Below are 25,186 nucleotides of genomic sequence, written 5' to 3'. Positions count from 1 at the left end.
CGGCACCGAGGAGGATAAGATAAGATAAAATGTTCAGACGCACAGCGAAATAATGAAAGGAAATAGAATCCAAAAGGGAGGAGAGCCGGCAACATTTAGTTAAAAGATCTCTTTGAGCTCCGATAAGAGCGTCTTACCTCGGCGCCATCTTGAAACTCATCAACAAATCTGTCTTCTATTGTATCCAAACTCTAGTAGGAAAACCAGAAAAAAACCAAGATGTGGAAATACTGCGTTTATGGAAAATGCCTCCATTGCTCATCTCTAAAAATAGTGCTTTCTGTGAGTGAAGCATGGGAACTGTGTGTGAATTAGTTTTTCTGTACTCTTAACTAATTCACCCTTCCCTGCTGTGCTTAGTTGATGACCTAATAAGCCTGATCATATGGGTTGGCTGGTCCTTGGGATGAGTGTATATACCTGGTTTCTGTTTTACACCGTACACATCTGGGCTGTGCCACTCCTAAGGGCAGTGGTTCTCAAAGTGGTTCTTTCTTCTTGGGCACAGTTTCAGAATAAAAATTTGGTCGTACCACACCAAATCTTCCTATTGATAAGAAATACTTTGGAAAACAAAAAGAAACCAACTCCTGGCAGTGCTTGATATATAACATAGAACACAACTACTTTATAATATGATCATGGGACATCCAGAAAGTATAAAAACAATGCAGCTACATAAGAACATGGGACCATTCCCAAAATATAATTGTAAACGAGCCTCTTACATATGTACCTTATGTACGTATTCAAACTGAATGAGAGAGGCATGAGCTTGCTTTTGCTGGGTAATCTCATTTATATTAGGTCTAATTTGAGACAAGCAAACTCTCATCTCCTCATCAACACAAAGAAGGCTTTCTCTCTTCTGATCTTTCATACTTGTCAAGAGTTGAAAATCCCTGTTCACAAAGACATGTTGTGGAGAATTGCAGCAGAATAGCTAATGCTATTCTCTCTAGCACTCTGTTTGAACGGCAGTTCAGGGTCAAAATGAGGATTATCCCCAACATCATTTGATGTTCTCGCTCTCGTTTTGAAAATGTATCTGTCCAGATTCTGCAAATTAAAAAATACAATAAAATTCTGATACGATGCTACACCAGAATGTTTAAAAGTTTCTTTGATGGTCCTTGAATCTTCCTGCCACACCATCCTCACCTGCCACACCCTTTGAGAACCACTGCCTCAGGCGGTTGGGCCAGATGACCCTGGAAGGTCCCTCCCAACTTTACAATTCTATGATTGTCTGATTCCTTCATGCAGACGATAGTCCAGCTCATATAGTAGAGATGCTCCTAACCACAAGTGTAATATTTTCTGTTAGTCATTCTGAGCTTGCTAATGTCTCTTTGGTTTAATCACTGGGTTGCACGTTCCAGCAATGGAAAACCCTGAAGTGGTGGTTGTAAGCAGCTGCAGTTCCCATGATGATGAAAACGTTTACAGCTACAAGAGGCGCCCTTCAATGTGTCAGGAGTTGCTTCTGGAAGATCAGCTGAGAAGGAAACTTAAATTTTTCTTCATGAACCCCTGTGAAAAATTCTGGGCCCGGGGGAGGAAGCCTTGGAAACTTGGGATACAACTTCTGAAAATTGCCATGGTTACTATCCAGGTGAGAGACAATGGGAAAGCTGCAAGTTGCCTTTTAGAAATCCCCAAAGCCATCTTATGTTGCTTGGACGTGACTGCAAGAGGCTTTTGATACTGAATTGAGATACTCATTTGAGAAATACATTTCCGGAACTACAGTCATCCCTCGTTACGTTTGGTTCAGGTTACGTCTTTTCAGGTTGCATCCTGCGGCAACCTGGAAGTACCGGAAAGGGTTACTTCTGGGTTTCGCCGCTTGCGCATGCGCAGACGTGCAAAATGACATCATGCGCAGAAGCAGCGAATCGCGACCCACGCGTGCACAGATGTGGGTTGCGTTCCTTCCAGGTTGCGAACGGGGCTCCGGAACGGATCCCATTCGCAACTGGAGGTACCACTGTACTTTTAATACTAATGGAAAATGTCAAAACTTGAAATAAAAGGGAAATGGCTTCAGTGTTTCAAATTATGGAAGTTTGGGAGAAAAATAATCTCCTCTGATATTGGAGGACCGATAAACACCCAGCTATGCCACTAAGCAAAGTGACAGGTGGGAGTTACCCCCGGTTGTTCTTTCGGAGCCCTCTAGATCAGGGTTTCCCAAACTTGGGTCTTCAGCTGCTTTTGAACTACAATGCCCATCATCCCTAGCTAGCAGGACCAGTGGTCAGTGATGATGGGAAGTGTAGTCCAAAAGCAGATGGAGACCCAAGTTTGAGAAACCATGATCTAGACTTTTGTTGTCACATGACCTGCCCTGGGCCTCCTAATCTGGCTTGTTGCGTCAAGCATGGTGGACAATATACAACTATACATTTCCCCCTCACAGAATCCTAGGGACTGTATCTTCAGAGAGATACGATTCCCAGCACCCTCAACAAACTGCAGTTCTCAGGATTCTTTGGCGGAAGCCATGTGCTTTGAAATGTATGGCGTGTATGCAGCCTGTATTGTCATCAATGGTTATTTTTTTGGTTGCAAAATTGACCCCTCCACAACAGTGTTGGAAGCAAAATACAACCTCCAGGCCAGTCAGCTTCTGCACATGGAGAGGGGAGGGGGTGTCATACTGTCCTTTGTCTCAGAATGCATAGCGCTACCGGCTGACATATATTTAAAGGTAAAGGTAAAGGTACCCCTGCCCGTACAGGCCAGTCTTGACAGACTCTGGGGTTGTGCGCCCATCTCACTTAAGAGGCCAGGGGCCAGCGCTGTCCGGAGACACTTCCGGGTCACGTGGCCAGCGTGACATCGCTGCTCTGGCCAGAGCCAGAGCCGCACACGGAAACGCCGTTTACCTTCCCGCTGGTAAGCGGTCCCTATTTATCTACTTGCACCCGGAGGTGCTTTCGAACTGCTAGGTTGGCAGGCGCTGGGACCGAGCAGCGGGAGCGCACCCCGCCGCAGGGATTCGAACCACCGACCTTTCGATCGGCAAGTCCTAGGCACTGAGGCTTTAACCCACAGCGCCACCTGCGTCCCACGACATATATTTAGAGTCAGTTTTATAGCCATTGCACTGTCTTCACCTTTGCAGATCCCAGATAATAAGCTCTATGTGCAAATAGAGTGAGAGAGATGTGAAGGTTAAATTTGCAGGAAATCCACTACTTGCATTCAAGGCCCAACAATGGATTGGAACCAGGGAGGGATACACCCAGTAAACTGAGAATATACTCCTACCTTGCCAACTTTTTCTTTGCCAAATCATATTAAAAACCGAAGAGAATAATAAGGTTGCAGTTCTGAATTCAGCCCTTATAGGTTTATGGTAAAGGTAAAGGGACCCCTGACCATTAGGTGCAGTCACGGATGACTCTGGGGTTGCGGCGCTCATCTCGCTTTATTGGCCGAGGGAGCCGGCGTACAGCTTCTGGTTCATGTGGCCAGCAGGACCAAGCATGGCGAACCAGAGCAGCGCACGGAAACGCCGTTTACCTTCCCGCCGGAGTGGTACCTATTTATCTACTTGCACTTTGATGTGCTTTCGAACTGCTAGGTTAGCAGGAGCAGGGACTGAGCAACGGGAGCTCACCCCGTCGTGGGGGATTTGAACCGCCGACCTTCTGATCGGCAAGTCCTAGGCTCTGTGGTTTAACCCACAGCGCCACCCACGTCCCAAGTTTATGGTAAAGTGCCATCACTGTATTATTTTAGATGCCTGCTGAAAACGTTTTCGACGGGCCTATCCAGACCCATCATTGGTTACCGTATTTTTGCTCTTAAAGACTCACTTTTTCCCGCCTAAAAGGTAAGGGGAAATGTGTGTGCGTCTTATGGAGTGAATGCAGGCTGCACAGCTATCCCAAAAGCCAGAACAGCAAGAGGGATCGCTGCTTTCGATCCCTCTTGTTGTTCTGGCTTCTGAGATTCAGAATATATTTTTTTCTTGTTTTCCTTCTCCAAAAACTAGGTGCGTGTTATGGTCTGGTGCGTCATATAGAACGAAAAATATGGTACATGTTTTATTGCGTTTCATTTTTAAAAGGGATGTTTTTCACTGTTTTTAAATATGTTTTTATTTTAAATTACAGATGTGTGTTTGCTACTCTGGGATCTTTCAGGAGGAAGGGTGGGATATAAATTTGATAAATATAAATATGGTCTTAGCCATAGCTGTCCATGCAGCAGGGAAATGACCTGTGTAGAAATGTGCAGTTTTTAACCAGCTGAAATTATTTGGAATATAAAAAACAACAACTTTTGCTCTCTTTTCTTTCTTTCTTTTTGTGTGCGGTTGCCTTCAGCTGGTAGTGTTTGGGTTAAGCAACCAAATGGTAGTGGAATTTAAAGAGGAGAACACAGTGGCTTTTAAACATCTCTTCCTGAAAGGCTACACGGACAGACTGGATGACACCTATGCAGTTTATACACAGATGGATGTCTATGATCAGATCTATTTTGCAATAAATCAGGTAACTTCACTTCCTATGAGCCATCTAGAAGCAATTTACAATACAATAAATATAGCAGCTGGGGTTATTCTACAAGGGTGCCGTTTTCCATGAAATTTAAAGCTAGCTTAAAAAAAACCCAAGCTACTACTCCATATTAAAGTCATTTGTGAGCATTAATTGCACAGAAAATGGGTAGTAGAACAAATCTGTTCTCTGAATTTTATGGTTTTGTTTGACATCTTTCCTGCTTCTGTCCTTGTCTGGCTACCTACCTGTTTGGCAAGGCTAACAGTATAAGGATTTCCTTGTATCCCATCTTGTTTCCACGTGGCCCAAGAGACTGTACTGCCTGAGGCAGAGTAGCAAATGCTGCCAATCTAGGTGCAGAATACATAAGGCCAGTCAAGTTATTTTGGCTCTTGAGGCAACCCCCCCCCCAAAAAAAGTGCTCTTCCTTGCCTCTGGCTGTAAAAATCCAAGAATGATTAAATACCTAACCATTTGCTGGCCTTTCAAGAAACCCAAACCAGTAGTCTGTGGCGATCACTTCATCCTGCCTAATGATAGGGCCGGCTCTGTAGTAATTCTGCAGGGTCACAGGCAGGCTAACCCGTTATTTGTCTTCAGCGTCTGAGCATAGTAATAGTTAATAGATAACACCATCCTCATGAGCCAAACTTAATTCCCAAATCAGAATTCCAGAAACTCCTTCCCACTTATAAACTACCATAGTTCAAGAGCCTGTAGATACAGTCTCATTCAAATTGGTACATGCCTTAGTGTGCTTTTTGTGAGTCACTTGTAGTCACTTGCTGGTTTTCAACTATTTGGGTTTCTGTTGTGAAACTCCTCGTGAAAAATCCTTAAAGGGCAAAGAAACTGCTCATCTTTGTCCTAATTGCTTGTTCTTTGCTTATTTATGGGAAGCAGGCAAATAGAAGCTCAATAAAATGAAGATTCCGATCTCGACTTTGTCCATACAAATTTAACTAAACCCAGTGAAACCAAACATAGCTCAGAGAACAACACTAAATTTATCTATGTAGATTTAATCATTTATCTGGATGTCCTCAGATGCTCCCTTGACCTGACAGGAGGATGACCTATTTCTGAAAATCCGAAGAGTTTACAAAATGAATAAACACCAAAGACAAGACAATAGAAAATGTTATTTTGTAATTACAGTTACAAAAACCTAATGCAGCCAATAACATAAAATGCATTCAAAGCTGCACATTTAAAATTAAACATTAAAAGCATGTTGAAACGAAGGTATTTTAAATAATATTTCCAGAGAGGTGGTCTGTGCTGGTCTGCTGCAGCAACACCAACAAAGAGTGGCACCTCAATGTTATTATGGCATAAACTTTTGTAGAGTTAGACTCCAGTTGATCACCTAAAAACCAAGAGAGGGGACCAGAATATCTCCAAAGGGAGGACGTTCCACACACATTTGGAACCACCACTGGGATGACCCTGCCTCCGGTATCTGCTTATCTGATATCGTGCATCAACAGGATGGAGAGAGAGTCATCTGAGCTTTCTCTTGATTGTCAGGCAGGTTCATATGGGTTCATTAACCATCTGTCAGTTTTGGGTTAGTATTTACAGCTGCGTACCATATCTGTTGGAAATCACGCCTACGAGAAGAAAGGAGCCGAAGAGACACCTATGGCCATATGCCAATACTTCTACAAGCGAGGAACCATTTGTCCTGGAAATGACACTTTTGATATTGATCCAGAAATCGAAACTGGTAATATATATTTTTATTACTCAAGTCTTGTGTTTGAGAGAGAGAAGGGGGTGGGGAAGAGGTCAATTTCCTGTCATCACTCATATGCAATACCAACTGTTACTCTTGAGGTTTGTACACACACCATCTCATTCTAGAATCAATGGAGACTTAAGTACTTGGTTTCCTCCCCCCCTATATAGCCCACATACATAATCTAGATCCACTGTGTTGCTGTTTTCCCCTGGTTTTTATTTATTTATTTATTGAGAAACTGGTGTTCATTCTGAAATAAGAGCCCATTTCACATTGATTCAGCATTGCCCCACATTTGAAAAACAGATGGCGGCAGTCCTGACACTGAGGGGCTTATCCTTAACTGCCCAATGAAGTTGTGTGTGGCTATATACCAAGATCACAACCACCACTTCCTTCTTCCTTCTCCTGGGGCACGGTACAGGGAGAAGAAGTTACATGGTGGGTAACTTAATCAAAGGGAGAGCTTCCCAATGCATGTCAAATCAAACATGCCTACCCTTGTGGACAGCAGGATCTTCCCAAACCTGGGTTTCCAGCTGCTTTTGGACTACAGTTCCCATCATCCCTGACCACTGGTCTTACTAGCTAAGGATGATGGGATTTGTAGTCACAAAACAGCTGGGAACCCAAGTTTGGGAAACACTGATCTACACTCTTCTTTGCCTTGCGAGATGCAGAGTACTTCCCACAAAATCTGTCTTGTTTTTTCCTCACAGAATGCTTTTATGTGGAACCCATGCTGCCTTTGGAAAACAGGACACTGGGGAAGAGTGTTTTCAACTTCACTCTAGACTTCCATAGGTGAGGCGGGAGTTCTCGGTTGCTGGTGCACTCGCATGTTGTTGTTGGTAATGGTGAAATAAAATCCCCAAACTCTTCTTCTAGACTTGTGACTCTGCAGCTCACGTTCAAACTGAAGGCTATCAATCTCCAGACGGTCCGTCATCACGAACTACCAGATTGCTATGATTTCACTCTGACAGTAAGTACAGGCTTCAGGTTGAAATGTTCCCATTTGCTGTAGGGCCCCAACCAGTTTTTCCAAAGGGCAGCTTGGAAAAGGGGTGAATTGTGAACTCAAAGCTTCAAGAAGATGTGCGAGGCAGAAAGGGCCTAGCAAATCATGGGGCTGAAGCTATCCCTTGCAAGGGGCACCAGATGCCAAGTCATGTGGCAGGGATCATTTCTGTTATTTTAACATCAATAGTTTGGTTCACCATTTGCAAATACTTACTAAACAATATTAAGGCATATGGAACATAGGTAAAGTGTATGGACTTGCACTTCAGGGATATCCAGTTTATGAAGTATAAATTCATGTTTCTTTTTCCATTACAACTTGGATTTTGCCGGTGGAGTATATGGAGGATGAGGATGTTGGAAAATTCCATTCCACCTTTAGTTGCAGACATGGAACTGTTGCATGTCATATGTTTGTTTACATACCAGCACAGTTGCTGGGAACTTCCATTGTGTGTATAGCTTTTGCTTTTCACTGTCTCTCTGAGGAGAAGAAAGGGAGACCACATGTTTTCTTTGTCCTGATTTAATAAATCTTTAGCTGTTAGTATGCTTCCACAAGCCTCATGCCTGTTCTGTTTGCACAGTATGCTCTGCTAATATAGTGTGCTCAGACTTTTGAAGTCTGAGTCACTGATTTATGTCGCACCAGGGATCAGGGGATTGTCATGGCTGGAAGGGCATGATCTGAAGGATGCCGACAGAGGCATGGACAAAGTGATAATAGCCAAGGGAGATGTTGAGAAGATGCGCAGAGCACCGAAGCCCCATTTTCCTTGAGGCAGTTCAGCCATTTTGACTTCAAAGATTTCATCAGTGTGCTAAGGGCATCCTTGCAGAAGTACTGGGGGGGGGGACCACTTATATGTTGGGTCCTGGCGGGCCAACTTGGTGGTTTTGGACAGCAGCACTCCAATCAGTGCTAGACAATGAGCTGCTGTTTTAATTCATCTCACTAGCTGAGGTTTTGCCAAGGCACTGTGGGAAATTAAAATGGTGGCTTCCAAGCCTAGTTGCCTGGTGTCAACTGAAGCACAGAAGAGATTTTTGAAAAAGAAGATTCCGGGTCAATCATCGGTTGTGGGCATTGCCAGCTGCCCAAGGATTCCAGGCGCCAACTCCAGGCCTGTTTTCAAGAATATAATTTTGGCTGTCATGGTGCAGCAGTTATAGCTAAACCAGGAATAGCCAAGGTGACACTCTCCAGACGTGGTCCATCTCCCATCATTTCTGACCATGAGCCGTGTTAGCTGGGGCCAACAGGAGCTATAATCAAACAACAACTGGCAGACACTACGTGTTGGTTATCCCTGTGCTAGACACTTGCTTATCTTCTAAAAGTGAATGCTATTACCCCAGGAGTGGTGTGTAGTATCTCCGTGGAAAGCTCTCTAATGCTGGGAATGGCATGAAAAGTTGCAAAACATTGTGTTTGTCCGCTGTGTTTCAAATTCTGCTTGCAGCCAACTATTCATCTTTGCTTCCATTTAACTGCTTTCGAGCAAACAATTGGGAATCATAAGACGTTTCAATCTGATGTGTCTTGCTAGAAGAATGTTTGTCAGATCCAGCCTGTCTTAACGGCACGTGAGTATGATATATGGCTTAAGAGCTTTCTTTCCAAATAGATAACTGCTTTTTTGTCTCTGACCCCACAGATAGTCTTTGATAACAAAGCACACAGTGGGAGAATCAAAATTAGCCTAGACAACGATATTGCCATCAAGGAATGTAAAGACTGGCATGTTTCTGGATCACGTAAGTAAAAATCTCATATTCAAGGTTTCTTGTCTCATCTTCTTCAATGTCCAGGTCTTTTAAAAAAATGCAAATTCAATCAGTGCAACAGGTGGGAAAGGATGAATTCCACCCTGTATCGGCTTTGACTGTTTCCTTGAAGGTTTCATATTCATGAGCATGTTCCCTCAAGTTCGCTGAAAACTTTGACTAGTAGAATTGCTTGGCCAACCCAAGTTGCACCATGATAGAAATATTAACGAAAAATAGAAACCTCATCTCCACTGAGGACAAGTCTCCCAATAGGAAATCGACTTCTCACATAGAATCATTGCTAAGGGCTACTTTTCATTTAGCACTTTTTAAAGATAAGCAGTTTATGGATATTGTTGGTGTTACATATTTGAGAAGGAGAAGGAAGGCATATTTAGCAAGATGACATTTAACACTCTCTTAAAATAAAAAACTATTGCCATTGGCTTTGGGGCTGAAGTCCAGGACCTCAATAAAGGTGTGTCTGGCTTTTATACACAAACACACACACTGTGTGTGTGTGTGTGTGTGTGTGTGTGTGTGACAGTGACAGAGAGAGAGAGAGAGAGAATATATGCACACTTTACTGAAAAATAAAAAGTACATAATTACAAGTGCACAGAGTAAGATAAAACACAAAAATGAATAGTACCCATGTAGAAAACAAAACATTTATGTATGCGACAATAGCTGCACAGATGCTACCAGCCCAGAGATGGAAGGAAGAAAGAGTCCCTGCCAGAGAGGAATGGCAAACTAAGCTGATGGACTAGCCGAAATGCCGAAAGCTGACTGGAAAGCTCAGGCACCAAGAGGACAAAAACTTTAAAAAAGAATGGGAAAAATTTATAACTTACTTAGGAGACCACTGTAAGCAGATGAAAACATTAGCAGGATTTTAATATCACTTGTAATGTAACAGGTATTATGCATAATATGGATGAATACAAAATATAGATTAGGAAATAATATGCAGCTGAAAATGTTCACATTAGAACCCATGGAAGGGCTGGGGGAAAGTCACAAGAGAGAAATCTCTTTAAATGGATATGTATTTGGAATTGTTATAAACTTTTTTTGTTTGTTTGCAAAATCTAATAAAAATGAATTTCAAAAGAAAAGAAAAAGGACAAAAAATGAAAAGGAAATTGTATACATTACAAAAATAAAATAAAATGAAACGTTATTGTAGTTATTAGCCCTTAGCCTAATATGGTATTTATAAAAATGAATTCCAAATATCATTATATCTTTCCATGGCAAGTCTACGTTTGTAAGATACTACTCTGGCCTACACAAACGTACTGGTGTGAATGAGAATGGGGTGGAGGAGGGAATGACAATTACCTACAAGTTTGTTAGGGTTTTCCCCCTCTTTCTCTTCCAGTACAGAAGAACACGCACTACATGATGATCTTTGACGCCTTTGTCATATTGACATGTCTAGCATCCCTGGTTCTCTGCACACGATCTGTGATTAAAGGAGTTCGTCTGCAGAGGGTGAGTTTAGGGTAGGCTGGACGGCACTTCCCAGTGTATTGTCGTTTGCAGCTTCTCATATAATAATTCCTCTCCTTTTTTCCCTCTATGTCTGTGTCCCCTCTCTCAGGAATTTGTATCTTTCTTCCAACAACACTATAAGAAAGAAGTCTCTTTCACAGATCAGATGGAATTTGTGAATGGCTGGTATATCATGATCATAGTTAGTGATGTTCTAACACTAATTGGTTCTACGCTGAAGATGGAGATACAAGCTAAGGTAGGTAGCAGGCTTGTATGCTGAACAGGAAACAAATGTTTCCTCTGCTCTTCAACTGGCCTTTAATTTCTTGGCATCCTAGGTTAACAGCAATCCTATACATGTCAGTTCAGAAATAAGTCTTAAGTTCAATGGGGTGTACTCCCAGCTTTGTAGGTCTAGGGATTGCTGCCTAAATATTTTTTGCCTGCTTTCCCCCCCCATTCATGTTGTGATGATAAGAAGATGCTGCTGGACAGGCCAATGGCCCATCAAGACCAGCATCCTGTTCTTACATTGAGGCTGACCAGATTCTAGTAGATGGTATTCAGAAGCATTGCTGCTTCTATAACTGTGGAGGCAGATGCCATAGCTAGTAGCCATTTATCTGTCTAATCCATGAATCTGTCTAATCTACTTTTAAAGCCGTCCAACTTGGAGGCCATTGCTGGCTCCTGTAGGAGTGAGTCCCATAGTTTAATGTATGAAGTGGGAGCCAGAAGCATCTCTGGGCACGTGGAGGAATATCGTCAGTTGTGCATGTATATTAAATTAATGTTCTAATACACACCACTTTCCAAATACTAATTTCATCTAAAACAGGGTTCCCCAAAGTTGGGTCTCCAGCTGTTTTTGGACTACAGTTCCCATCATCCCTGACTACTGCTCCTGCTTGCTAGGGATGATGGGAGTTGTACAAAAAACAGCTGGGGAACCCTGATCTAGAAGCAGCTTTACTTATCTCTCCAGTGCACCTTGTCTCTGGAGGCTCCTTGTTCACCTGGGTCATAGTGACACCCCTCAGGAAAAGAATGGCCTTACCTGTCTGCTATTGCTGCAAAAGTAGTTGATGTTTCCCCCTGATTTTTGTCTGGCAAATCTGGGGTGCCTCCTGTCTTATAGTGAATAGAGAGGGTTTTATCTAGGACAGCTTGTACAAAATGCAGTCCACGTATCTTATCAAATGCTACATCTCACCAAGACAGGTGTTTGATAAGGAGGCAGGTTGTGATCCAGATCTACCTTGCTCCCATCCTCCCAATCACCACCATAATGTGACTAAGATTCAATGCTATTATACCTAATCTGGGTAGTTATACAAAACAGCTAAAAACGTTCCAAAATTCTGTTTCGTACAGAGTCTAACAAGCTACGATGTCTGCAGCATCCTCTTGGGAACCTCCACCATGCTCGTGTGGCTTGGAGTGATTCGCTACCTAGGCTTCTTTCAGAAGTACAATGTAAGGATTACCTAGGACCTCCATGCTGTTGGCATTTATTTTGTTTCCTGTTGCTATCTAGCTGTACTGAATGCAGGGCTGAAGTCTGATCGGCAACACTGGATTGTTTTGCTTTTTGTTTTGTTTTCTGCAGCTGCTTATTTTGACACTACGTGCGGCTTTGCCCAACGTCATCCGATTTTGCTGTTGTGCTGCTATGATTTATCTGGGCTATTGTTTCTGCGGCTGGATTGTGCTGGGCCCATATCACGTCAAGGTATTGCAATCTAGGGGTTTTTGTTTGTTCGTTTAAGCCTTGCATATAAATTTATTTAGCTCCTTCTGCCCCATAAAAAACCATACCTACTGAGGGAGATGAGAAAGCCACCCGTGGATTTTATTTAGGGCAGCATGCCCCAAACACAGAGTAGTTTCCAAAGCTGTCTGTGTAGAAGAATCGCATTCAGCTTGTGTAACAAGACTTCACTGTCCTCTCCTCTCCCCTGCAGCCTTGTGTGCAGCCTCAGAATCTGCTGTGAAGAGTTGGAGGACTCTCTGTAACATATTTTGGAGGCACACCGGAAAAGGAGAGGAGTTCTGTTGCACGAGTGGCAATCTGCACAAAATTAGATTATGCCCACAACACCCAGTTTACCTCTGATTGGGACTCCAGTTTTGCCTGTCCATTCCTATGTATGGCCCTGTATACGGAGATAGTATTAAAGTACTGTCCAAATGATCTACTATAGTGGTACCTTGGGTTAAGAACTTAATTTGTTCCGGAGGTCCGTTCTTAACCTGAAACTGTTCTTAACCTGAAGCACCACTTTAGCTAATGGAACCTCCTGCTACCGCTGCTGCGCAATTTCTCTTCTCATTCTGAAGTGAAGTTCTTAACCCGAGGTACTATTTCTGGGTTAGCAGAGTCTGTAACCTGAAGTGTCTGTAACCAGAAGCGTCTGTAACCTGAGGTACCACTGTATTTACTGTACACTATGTGTGGCAGGGACCCACACATCCCCAATAAGGTATATAACATGTTTGTTTGAACTTGCTTCACTAATCTGTCAAAAACAAACACCTATCTTTTTTTGTTTTGTTCTGGTTCCTCTCTTCCAGTTCCGTTCCTTGAACATGGTTTCTGAATGTCTCTTTTCGTTGATAAACGGAGATGACATGTTTGCTACTTTTGCAAAGATGCAGCAGAAAAGCTACTTGGTTTGGCTGTTCAGTCGGATCTACCTCTACTCTTTCATTAGCCTTTTTATCTACATGGTTCTGAGTCTCTTCATTGCCCTCATTACAGACACCTATGAAACAGTTAAGGTATGTGTGAACCTTTCCAGAGTGATGCATGCTCCAGTTACCTCCCTCTTGGACTACTACAATGCGCTCTATGTCACCTTTGAAGGTGACCCGGAAACTACAATTAATCCAGAATGTAGCAGCTAGACTGGTGACGGGGAGCGGCCATATAACACCAGTCCTGAAAGGCCTACATTGGCTCCCAGTAGGTTTCCGAGCACAATTCAAAGTGTTGGTACTGACCTTTAAAGCCCTAAATGGCCTCAGCCCAGTATACTTGAAGGAGCATCTCCACCCCCATCGTTCTGCCCGGATGCTGAGGTCCAGCTCCAAGGGCCTTCTGGCAGTTCCTTCACTGCGAGAAGTGAAGCTACAGGGAACCAGGCAAAGGGCCTTCTCGGTAGTAGTGCCCACCCTGTGAAATGCCCTCCCACCAGATGTCAAGGAAATAAACAACTATCTGACTTTTAGAAGACATCTGAAGACAGGCCTGTTTAGGGAAGTTTTTAATGTTTGATGTTATATCATGTTTTTAATATTCTGTTGGGAGCCACCCAGAGTGGCTGGGGAAACCGAGCCAGATGGGTGGGGTATAAATAAAATATTATGTATTATTATTTATTATTATTTCCTTGTAGGGAACCAATGTTAATGTTTTTCTCCCACTCCCCAGTTATTAAGAAACTTCTCCCTTAAACTTCTCCACTGCTCTAGAGGGGGCCAGCCCTGGGGACAACTGCTGCAGTCTGGCTGCTTGAGCCAAAACATCTTGTTTCAGCAAAAAGGTTCGCAGCTGGTCTCTTGTGGAAAGAAGGAGCCCCATTCTTTTCCACTTTAGGCTCTAGGTTTGAAGGGAAGTAGGTGGCAGGCCACCTGTTTCACTTCAGACTTCTCCAGCTCTTTATCAGCTGAGAATTTGTATTTCTTTTCTTTATTAATTAAACTTGCCATTTAAAAATGTAAATACTTAAATACAAATCCTCATCTGCTAGCGTTGGAGTTGAGAAAGAAAAAGAGAAGACGTAGAAGAAAACACCAACTCACATAAAGCAGTCAAGGGCCACCAAATAAATCAGCCCCAGTTTAAACATATATGTTTCTATGCCATCCAAACGTCCCAATAGATATCCAAATGAATTCGATGTTTATAGGGAATACATTCCAATGCAACAATTGCAGTGAGGTACTTGGAGAATTGCATAGTAGATTTTGGGTTTCCCAAACGCTTGAAGTCCCAGCAACCAGAAGGTTTTGCTAGATACACTGTAATGGTTCTAGGGGTTGCTTGTGCGTAAGCCGGTGCAAACACCTGGCTGGGTTGCCTGAGTGAACCTTTTCTGTCCAGACAGCCACTCACCCGTGGCTGTCTCAATCGCTGGCAGAATCCGTCAGTGGGCGTTTCTTAAACTTCTTCCAGCAAAGAAGCTCTTTGACACCTAGACTCCTCCTACTCTCTCTGCGCGAAAGCCTTCTGCGCAAGGAGGGCGTAGGCAGCGGAGGACCCCTACTCTCCCCGCTGGTCCCCGGCAAGGAGTCATGGGACCGCCTCGCCGCTTCCCCCATCTGCCCCCCTTCTCCACTGGTGCTATGCTGATTCTCTTCCCCAGAAGATGGGCTGCCTCTCCCAATCCCGGGACGCTCTCTGGAATCTCTCTGGATTTTGCTCTCTCCCTCCGGCACTGATGGCAGTTCCCTGACATACACTTTTGATGTCCTGCTGTTGGTTCCCATACCACGGGAATATAATTTAAAAGTACGTAGACACTGCAAATATCTAGGATTTCTCCAGGACAAAATTAATGCCAGCAGTAACTTCAGACCCAAAGGAAAATATCACTGGACACACCTGCATCATATGCAATGCATTTTCAGCATTACATCTCCAGCATCTATCTGCATCAGACATTAAAGAAAGACCTTGGAGTCTGCAGCTGAGAATTAGTACCAGCAGATTTTTTTAAGGCAAGCATCAAGGCACTGTGCATGTGCTGCCCTAATCTCTAGCCTGTTTTGGGAGTTTTGTGGGGAGGTGGGAAAGCATTAGCAAGAATATGATTTTCCTTCATACTTTGAAGATTTGTCTCCCATGGTTTGAAGAAAGTGCATTTTGCACGTTTACATGACAGGTATATAAAAATACCTGGTGGCGAAAGGGACGCAGGTGGCGCTGTGGGTTAAAGCCTCAGCGCCTAGGACTTGCCGATCGAAAGGTCGGCGGTTCGAATCCCTGCGGCGGGGTGCGCTCCTGCTGCCCGGTCCCAGCGCCTGCCAACCTAGCAGTTCGAAAGCACCTCCGGGTGCAAGTAGATAAATAGGGACCGCTTACCAGCGGGAAGGTAAACGGCGTTTCCGTGTGCGGCTCTGGCTCGCCAGAGCAGCGATGTCACGCTGGCCACGTGACCCGGAAGTGTCTCCGGACAGCGCTGGCCCCTGGCCTCTTAAGTGAGATGGGCGCACAACCCCAGAGTCTGTCAAGACTGGCCCGTACGGGCAGGGGTACCTTTACCTTTACCTTTTATATAAAAATATTTTAAAATAAAATAAACCACTTTATCCTTCTCTCCTAGCCCAGTTTTTCTACCCAGCAAGTCCACCCACAGCACTCCAACCCCCCCCTTTTAAAAAAACAACAGGTGAAATGGTATGCTGAATAACAATTAAAATTACATCTCTCCATTGATTTGTGTACAGTGGTTTGTTTGAGATTCTGTGCATTGATGCTAACAACAACACTTTTTTTTTAAAGCACTACCAGCAAGAAGGCTTTCCAGAGACAGAGCTCCGTGCATTCGTAGCACAGTGCAAAGATCTACCAAACTCTGGGAGGTACAGGTTAGAAGACGAAGGCCCTGTAACAATCTTCTGCTGCTGTAAAAGGTTAGTAACTAAATGCAAACCCATACGGAGAGTTGTTTCCAGAAAGTATCACTGCTAGCTTGTGCTCTCTGCTCCACCCCAATTATGCAAAACTGAACTGGTTGCTACAGTTTCCAATTTGGCAGTTGCCAGATTACAGAACTGAAGTTTATACAGGCAACTCCCCACTTACATTCTGGGGCCCCATGCACATAAATGAACCTGCGTGAAGTGGGGAGCACCCTCTAAAAGCCCTCCCTGCTGCTCTCTCTTCAATCCACAACAAAAAAATACTGTATCCAAAAATATCCACAACTAGAATTGGAGTTCTGGTGTCAGCAGGAGGCTGGGGGGCATGCAGGAAAACAGCTTCTGCTGCTGCACTTCCCTGCACGCCAGCTGCTAGCTGGGGAGGCTAAGCAGCGTAAACAAAGCCCCACTGTGCGGCCTGTCTTTTCATAAGCTTCCTCCACCCACACTGATGTACTCTTTGGGCTCTGGGGAGGGTGTCTCTGTGAGCCACAAGGACTTTCACACTCTCTCCTACCATTTCTGGGTATGAATTGAATTATTTCCCGGTGCCGCGTGTATGCGTGGTCATGCACGAGTCAAACATGTGGAGGTGGGGGGAGTGCCTGTATTACTCTATACTCCAAAATAAGCATTGAGCCACTCTGTATTAAACACCCTCTGCAAAGATGCACTTGGTTCTATTTGAATACAAACTACTGCAGGCATAGGCAAACTCAGCCCTCCAGATGTTTTGGGACTACAACTCCCATCATCCCTGACCACTGAGTTCTGTTAGCTAGGGATGATGGGAGTTGTAGTCCCCAAACATCAGGCCTATGCCTGAACTATTGCATTTGCCTGATATGTTATTAAATGTGATAACCCCCCCCCCCCGGGGGGGCAGATTTAGTATAGCTATAAGGGCCTGTGGATTTAAAAACCATCTAGAAATGTGCTTTGGGCAGCTCCAAATGACACCAGGTTTAGGTAGAAATGCATAACACACGCTCCATAGTCATTTATACCTATATTCACACAGATTTGCATTGAAGCAGCATATCTGAGAGTAGCAAAAAATTAACAATTGAGCAGGATAGGATTCTCGGGCATCTGGAAAGTGAAAGTCTCCCAGTTGCATCAGTGTATGCAGGCCCAGAATGAGGTACGGGTGTGTGAATGGGGAAATGTGCCCTGAGTGGCAGGTTGCCCTCTCCCGGTGCTGGTCAATAGTTCAGGGATGTTGGGAGTTGCAGCACAATAACATTTCACTCCTCACCCCCATTTCAAAGGCAACTGGGGCTGCCAACAAACAGGGCAACAAATCGCCCTGCCTGCTTCATGTTCTTGGAATATCTCTGGGCCTGTGTGGGGCCAAGAGGCATCCAGGGGGAAACAAATTGGAAAGGGGGTGCCACTGGAAATCTGAGCTTTCCAGCAAGGTAAAGGTAAAGGGACCCCTGACCATTAGGTCCAGTCCTGGTCGACTCTGGAGTTGCGGCGCTCATCTTGCTTTATTGGCCGAGGGAGCCGGCGTACAGCTTCTGGGTCATGTGGCCAGCATGACTAAGCCGCTTCTGGTGAACCAGAGCAGCACACGGAAACATCATTTACCTTCCCACCGGAGTGGTACCTATTTATCTACTTGCACTTTGACATGCTTTCGAACTGCTAGGTTGGCAGGAGCAGGGACCGAGCAACAGGAGCTCATCCTGTTGTGGGGATTCGAACCGCCGACCTTCTGATCGGCAAGTCCTAGGCTCTGTGGTTTAACCCACAGTGCCACCCGCGTCCCTTCCAGCAAGGTAGCCTGAGGTAAATTTTTAAAAATCCAAAAATTGGGATTGGCAGGTATCAAAAGAAAGGAGTGGAGGGTACCACATTAGAATCATAGAATCATAGAGTTGGAAGAGACCACAAGGGCCATCGAGTCCAACCCCCTGCCAAGCAGGAAACACCATCAGAGCACTCCTGACATATGGTTGTCAAGCCTCTGCTTAAAGATCTCCAAAGAAGGAGACTCCACCACACTCCTTGGCAGCAAATTCCACTGTCGAACAGCTCTTACTGTCAGGAAGTTCTTCCTAATGTTTAGGTGGAATCTTCTTTCTTGTAGTTTGGAACCATTGCTCCGTGTCCGCTTCTCTGTAGTTTGGAACCATTGCTCCGTGTCCGCTTCTCTGTTTTCTGCTGAAAACAACCTTTCTCCCTCCTCTATGTGACATCCTTTTACATATTTGAACATGGCTATCATATCACCCCTTAACCTTCTCTTCTCCAGGCTAAACATGCCCAGCTCCCTTAGCCGTTCCTCATAAGGCATCGTTTCCAGACCTTTGACCATTTTGGTTGCCCTCCTCTGGACACGTTCCAGTTTGTCAGTGTCTTTCTTGAACTGTGGTGCCCAGAACTGGACACACTGATGACCCCAAACTTAAGGCACGTTCATGAGGGATCCAGATGATGCATTAAGAAGAAACATGTTGTGGGAAGGGTTTTAATGCAGGGCCATAACAATGGGCCACAGCATGTATCACTGCACTCTTTTGGCAGGAACTAGAAATGTGATCTTGCCCGTAAAATGCAGTACACATAATGTCTTTCGCACAAAACAAGAAGTATTGCTTCATGAAACCAAATGATACGGTGTTTTGAGCACACCAAGCTCAGCCGAAACTGCTTACATGCACAATCAATTCAATTATCAGACATGCAGTACAACCCTACAGCAAGTTTAAAGGTAAAGGGACCCCTGACCGTTAGGTCCAGTCGCAGACGACTCTGGGGTTGTGGCGCTCATCTCGCTTTACTGGCCGAGGGAGCCGGCGTACAGCTTCCGGGTCATGTGGCCAGCAGGACTAAGCCGCTTCTGGTGAACTGGAGCCGTGCACGGAAACGCTGTTTACCTTCCCGCCGGAGCAGTACCTATTTATCTACTTGCATTGCGTGCTTTCGAAATGCTAGGTTGGCAGGAGCAGGGACCGAACAACAGGAGCTCACCCCGTCGCGGGGATTCAAACCGCCGACCTTCTGATCGGCAAGCCCTAGGCTCTGTTGTTTAACCCACAGCACCACCCGCGTCCCAATACAGCAAGTTTACTTAGAAATAAATATTGAGTTCACTGAGACTATTTCCAGGTAACTATGCTATAGTTTTAGTTGTTCCATTAGTTGTGTTCCAAGGAACTAATCTTGATCTGTCCCCCCTTTTCAAGGTCTTAATGAGAAAAGCAAGAATTCTTGAATATATTCGGAGATTCCTGGACGGCGCTCTCATTACAGATACTTAACTGAACCATCAAAGAGAAAATTCCTGTACACAAGGCACGAAACACCCACGAAGGTCCTTGCAAGATTAGCTAACTGTAATTACTTCCTAGTGCATTCATTAGAACTTCAGCAAAAATCAAAGCAGAATTGCCTGGGTTTAGAAGCATTGTTGAATATAGGTATATTACTATCTTAGTCCTACAGGCACCATGTGTGAATACTGTCCACTAATGATTAAGGACACTAGTTGTTTTTCAAAACTGCTTTGTTTGTTTTAGTTCTGTGTACACATCTGCATTACAAGTTGAGGCAGTGGCCTTCTTGATGCTGCCAAGGGATCAGGGCCAAAGTGAGACTGCAGAGACTATCAAAACTTGTAAAAACCTAATGGGCTTCAGGAGGGCCTTTTTCAGAGGGAACTCACAGGAACTCAGTTCCAGCACATCTCAGGTGGGTGCTGTTGCCATTCTGTGAGAACGAGGGAGGTGTTCATGGTGAGTTCTGGCACTTCTTTTTCTAGAACAAGAGCACTGGGCTTCAGTCTGATAAAAACATCTTTGAAAAGTACCCAATATTTAGACGTAACTCAGTGTCTTAGTGCATTAAACAATAAGTTGTTTGGATGAGTTGAATAGAAAGACTCTAGGCCAGAGGTAGCCACCATGGTGTTCTCTGGATGAACTAGATCTCCAGCCATCCCCGACCCATGTTTGCTGCCATCCCTGGCTACGCTTGCTGGGGCTGACGAGAGGGCGACATATTGGCTTTCCTGCCCCACACAAAGAAGCATAATTAAATAAGAAATAAAATATATTTAACAGAATTAAGAGTTTACATGGTATTAAAAGTGAAAAAATCATGCTAAAAATATAACTGCAAAGCACAAGAATTTCAATTCAAGCTTTCTCTACACTTGGTCTATGGCACTGTGTGACCCAGCAGGTCCGTGTGTGTGTGTGCGCGCGCAGAAAATAGTTCTATATTTAACGCATCTGCAAATTTGGTGTCTCAAGCATGTGCTGTTTCGGACAACAGAGCAGAAAAAAATTGCTCCACAATGGACAACCTGGGTATTATCTAGCCTATAGAAAGTTCTGTGTTAGGTACAGAAAAGCTATCCCCTTTAAATCTTCTAATATCACAGGAAACTGCTGTAGTCTTTGGCTAGACAAAAAAGATTAAACCAATGACAGTGAGAACTGGGTTGGCAAGGCAGAGTATTATACACTCCACCAGAAATCATGCAGATAGAATTTGCCTCCTTTTATGGCAGGCCTGGAGAACATGTGGCCCTCCAGTTATAGTCCTGCAACATCTGGAGGGCTACAGGTCCCCAGTCTCTGCTGGTAGATGCCCCCCCCCCCGAAGGGTCTCACTCACAGGAAGGAGGCAGTTCCTCTCAAACACTCAAATGAACTGATAGCACTTAGCAGGAACAGTAGCTGGAAAATGGGATTTCCATCCTTCTGAAAAAGGAGTTTGATCAACTTCGTTGATGAAACCGCATAAAAATCTTTCTAATTTGCTACACAGATGTTCAGGTTTCTTCAATGTGGTGTAAACAAAGTCTTAGTGGCTGGTGTTCTCTGCCATTATTTTGATTTAAGTGGACAAAGAGGCCAGGATTGACACTTGCTGGAAAGAAGGAGGGACATTCCTGTGTTTCACATCCATTAACACGAAACAAGGTGGTCAGAGATGTGAACACATTTTATTGCAAACGTAGTGTAATTTTTCAAGCCTTTATATTAAACAAGTGCAGACTATTTGCAATAACGTAAGAGTGGGCAAGCACATAGAACTACTCTTAATATAGCTCTTAAAACAATTCTGCAACTTGTGTTAGATGTTAGAACTGCTAAACACTGGTCCAAAACCTTTATGTGGAACCCGACTTTTATAGATGCCTTATTTGCTAAAATGTATTTACTGAGAAAGCAAATGTGAAAAAATAAAGGAAATCTATTTTTAGACTTTTAAATATTTCAAATGTAAAAGCAACGATCATGACAGAGTACTACTGAATGAGCAGAAAGACTTTTTATGTACTGTGTACAAACTTTGGAAAACATTATGTGTTGTTTGTTCACATTTTATAGGATGCTATGGTTAAGTATTTAACTTGAACGTTAATTAATATTGACACTGAGAATAAATTTTTGTTCAACCTGCACTTTCTCGTTGCTTCTTTCTTGTATTTTGGAAAATGTTTATCGTTGCGGTTTGGCTAAAATGGATCTACCCAAGTTTGTAGAGAATGGTAAAAGAAAGCGGAATCATAAAACTGCAGGGTTGAATTATTACAAAGAAGATTAGCTCCACCTCCCACTAAAATCCTTTATGCCTACCATCCAGATTGCAACCCACCAAAAGAAAGCAGCAACAGTGAACAAAAACAATTGTTTCTGCTTTTAATGTCACTGTGCACCAGAATTTATTTATTTATTTGGGGGCAAGTCCAGAAAAAACGTTTTTCTGTTTCAAGGACCCTGGCACCTAGCCTCTGGGATTTCTTCCAGCAGAATATTAGGCAGCTGCCTTCTCTGTTGTCTTTTTGGTGCCTCCTGATGACCTTCCTCCTTTGACTAGATTTTTAAGGCTATAGAACTTTTATCTTATCACTAAGTAAGCAGAGCTGCCTCTGTTGATTGGAATGAAGGAACAAGGCTTCAAAGTCATGTCTTCCAGGCAAGCTTAAGCCTCATCATGTATCACTTAACCACTGCCAATTTTAGGGTTGTTTTCACCCACTTTCTGACACAGCTCTTGCGGCTCTTAACACCTATCCAACAGGTTAAAAGTAAAAAAAGATGTGCCTTTTTCTACCATGAAAAGTGGCACCTGCTGAATCCTGCTTGTCATAGAAGTCTTAAAGAGTGAGAAGGTATCTTACAGGTTATTTACTCCAACTAAGACCTTGAGAATGGAAGGAAATGCCTTACTCAGGCTTTACAAAGAGGCAACATGAACTCATGCTAACTTCCTGTATGTTCTGGGGCAAGTTAGTCCTTTCTACTCATGTAGGCACCACACACAATTTCAAACCCTGTTCAAGGAATTAAATGCGGCACCTCTATTTGTTTGCCCCCATGCATTCTATTTTGAAGCAGAAATGCTCTGTTAGCCTATCATGGTTATTAGCTGTTGACGACCATCATTTGTGCTTTTTTAAAAATATATATTTTTATTAAAGATTTCTTAGTTTACAAAAATACATGCATTGCCTCTTTTTTCAAGTTGTGTTTTCTACATATCAGTTTCATTTGTTTTGAGACATTAGTGTTGCATACATTGTTAGGTTAGGTGCCCGTTTCACACATACACAGCCCAACAAGACAACAAGGAGAATTGGCCGGCACCATACAAATCAATCTGGCTAACCAAAAACACACACATACATACCCCACTCACACAAAAACAAATCTCACTACAGCCAACCAAAGACAACCAACCACACCCTAGGCCACCCCCCCAATCTCTCTTACCACCAGGAAATACAACAAGCGAATAGTAAGAGAACCCACACATGTGACGCTGACACAAAACCCCACACATACATACACTAAGCAGAAGAATAGAAGCATTGCCACAAACCATCATTTGTGGAATCCATCTGGAAAGCTGTTGCAATCACATCTTGTGTCATTTGAGTTCCGTGATGAATTATCCATCATACTGCAGCATCTTAGAAGAGGCAATCATCCTGGCCTTTCATAAAATAGCACTTGCCATGTGCAGTTTTTAGATGCAGCTGTATTTTGTTGTTGTTTAGTCATTTAGTCGTGTCTGACGCTTCGTGACCCCATGGACCAGGGCACGCCAGGCACTTCTGTTTTCCACTGCCTCCCGCAGTTTTGTCAAATTCATGTTGGTAGTTTTGAGAACACTGTCCAACCATCTTGTCCCACAGCAGCTGTATTAAGGTAAAGGTAAAGGTACCCCTGCCCGTACGGGCCAGTCTTGACAGACTCTGGGGTTGTGCGCCCATCTCACTTAAGAGGCCAGGGGCCAGCGCTGTCCGAAGACACTTCCGGGTCACGTGGCCAGCGTGACATCGCTGCTCTGGCGAGCCAGAGCCGCACACGGAAACGCCGTTTACCTTCCCGCTGGTAAGCGGTCCCTATTTATCTACTTGCACCCGGAGGTGCTTTCGAACTGCTAGGTTGGCAGGCGCTGGGACCGAGCAGCAGGAGCGCACCCCGCTGCAGGGATTTGAACCGCCGACCTTTCGATCGGCAAGTCCTAGGCGCTGAGGCTTTAACCCACAGCGCCACCTACGGATACCTAATCAGAGAAAGGTCACGGCTCTTTGACAAAGCATCTCTTCTGTATGCAGAAGGTTCCCCATTTAATTCCTGGCATCTCCAGGTAGAAGGACTGGGAAAGATCCCCTATTTGAAATCCTGGAGAAGCGCTGCCAGTCAGTGTAGGCAATGTTAGGATCATTGTACTCTCATGTAGGACCCTGGCAGAGACACATGCCCGACTGGCATGTTCTCTCCCTCCTGGTCGGTCGGAGCTTCAAAAGCGTTCTCCAACCCAAACATCACAGCGTCTGATACCAAGAAGCATCAGCACACTTAGGGATCCGCAGAGTATCTGCAGTTTGTGTAACAGAACTCAGTAGCTCAGCATTTTGGCTAATTTACTTTATTTACAGATACAGTGGTACCTCGGGTTACATACACTTCACGTTACATACGCTTCAGGTTACAGACTCCACTAACCCAGAAATAGTGCCTCAGGTTAAGAACTTTGCTTCAGGATGAGAACAGAAATCGTGCAGTGGCGGCGCAGCGGCAGCAGAAGGCCCCATTAGCTAAAGTGGTGCTTCAGGTTAAGAACAGTTTCAGGTTAAGAACGGACCTCCGGAACAAATTAAGTACTTAACCCAAGGTACCACTGTAATACACTCAGAGCATTTGACTTAGCTCCTTCCTCTTTCTCATCAGACAGCAAAGAGAAAGAACAAAAGACAATACAGTGGTGCCTCGCAAGACGAAATTAATCCGTTCCGCGAGTCTCTTCGTCTAGCGGTTTTTTCGTCTTGCGAAGCAAGCCCATTGACGGCTTAGTGGATTAGCGCTATTAGCGCTATTAGCGGCTTAACGGATAAGCGGCTTAGAAAAAGGGGCGGGGGGGAGGAAAAAAAACCTGCAGGAACTCGCAAGACATTTTCGTCTTGTGATGCAAGCGCATAGGAAATTCGTTTTGCGAAGCGCCTCCAAAACGGAAAACCCTTTTGTCTAGCGGGTTTTCCGTCTTGCGAGGCATTCGTCTTGCGGGGCACCACTGTAGTCCCACTTCATGGAACACAGCAACACAAAACATCCTGTCTCCTAACAGACAATAGCAATACAAATTGATCAATTTTATTTTTTAAAAAAAACCAGATTAACTTAATTAACCATTGCATTCACAAAAATTATTTTTGAGTTCTCCAAAACACACACACAAGACTTTAAAAACACCCTGTGATTTCTACAAAGTATGCATAAGAGAGTTGCCTAACAGGCCAATGTTATGCTCTGTTTGGGGCCTTTAGGTCTTTTCAGGGTTTACCAAACTTGGGTCTCCAGCTGTTTTGGGACTACAATTCCTATCATTCCTGACTACTGGTCCTGCTAGCTAGGGAAGATGGGAGTTGTAGTCCAAAAACAGTTGAAGACCTACATTTGGGAAACTCTGCTTAGACCTATTTCATTGGTGCCAGGAGCCACAGGTGTAGACAGGA

General features: G+C 44.1%; 1 protein-coding gene across 5 annotated transcripts in view; it reads left to right on the top strand.

Moving 5' to 3' along the window:
- Positions 1-21,625, top strand: part of MCOLN3 (mucolipin TRP cation channel 3) — a 30,369-nt gene extending 8,744 nt beyond the window's left edge. For 4 of the 5 annotated variants that reach the window (XM_079981489.1, XM_079981488.1, XM_079981487.1 and 1 more), the window contains exons 2-14: positions 1,383-1,615; positions 4,341-4,508; positions 6,093-6,246; positions 6,981-7,065; positions 7,150-7,246; positions 8,943-9,042; positions 10,442-10,554; positions 10,664-10,813; positions 11,932-12,033; positions 12,167-12,289; positions 13,132-13,338; positions 16,064-16,194; positions 19,398-21,625. In XM_079981489.1, the coding sequence (XP_079837615.1) occupies positions 1,385-1,615; positions 4,341-4,508; positions 6,093-6,246; positions 6,981-7,065; positions 7,150-7,246; positions 8,943-9,042; positions 10,442-10,554; positions 10,664-10,813; positions 11,932-12,033; positions 12,167-12,289; positions 13,132-13,338; positions 16,064-16,194; positions 19,398-19,404 (1,668 nt within the window). In that variant the 5' untranslated portion in view covers positions 1,383-1,384 and the 3' untranslated portion in view covers positions 19,405-21,625. Of the gene's footprint in view, positions 1-1,382; positions 1,616-4,340; positions 4,509-6,092; positions 6,247-6,980; positions 7,066-7,149; positions 7,247-8,942; positions 9,043-10,441; positions 10,555-10,663; positions 10,814-11,931; positions 12,034-12,166; positions 12,290-12,521; positions 12,865-13,131; positions 13,339-16,063; positions 16,195-19,397 lie in introns of those variants that run through there. The other variant, XM_079981491.1, reaches the window with a different exon arrangement.
- The last annotated feature ends 3,561 nt before the right edge of the window (positions 21,626-25,186 follow it).

This window comes from Podarcis cretensis (genome assembly GCF_951804945.1).
Source record: "Podarcis cretensis genome assembly, chromosome: 6".
In the NCBI taxonomy this organism is placed as follows: Eukaryota; Metazoa; Chordata; class Lepidosauria; order Squamata; family Lacertidae; genus Podarcis; species Podarcis cretensis.
Note: the sequence above shows the minus strand (reverse complement) of the source record. Positions and strands in the feature narration are given on the sequence as shown.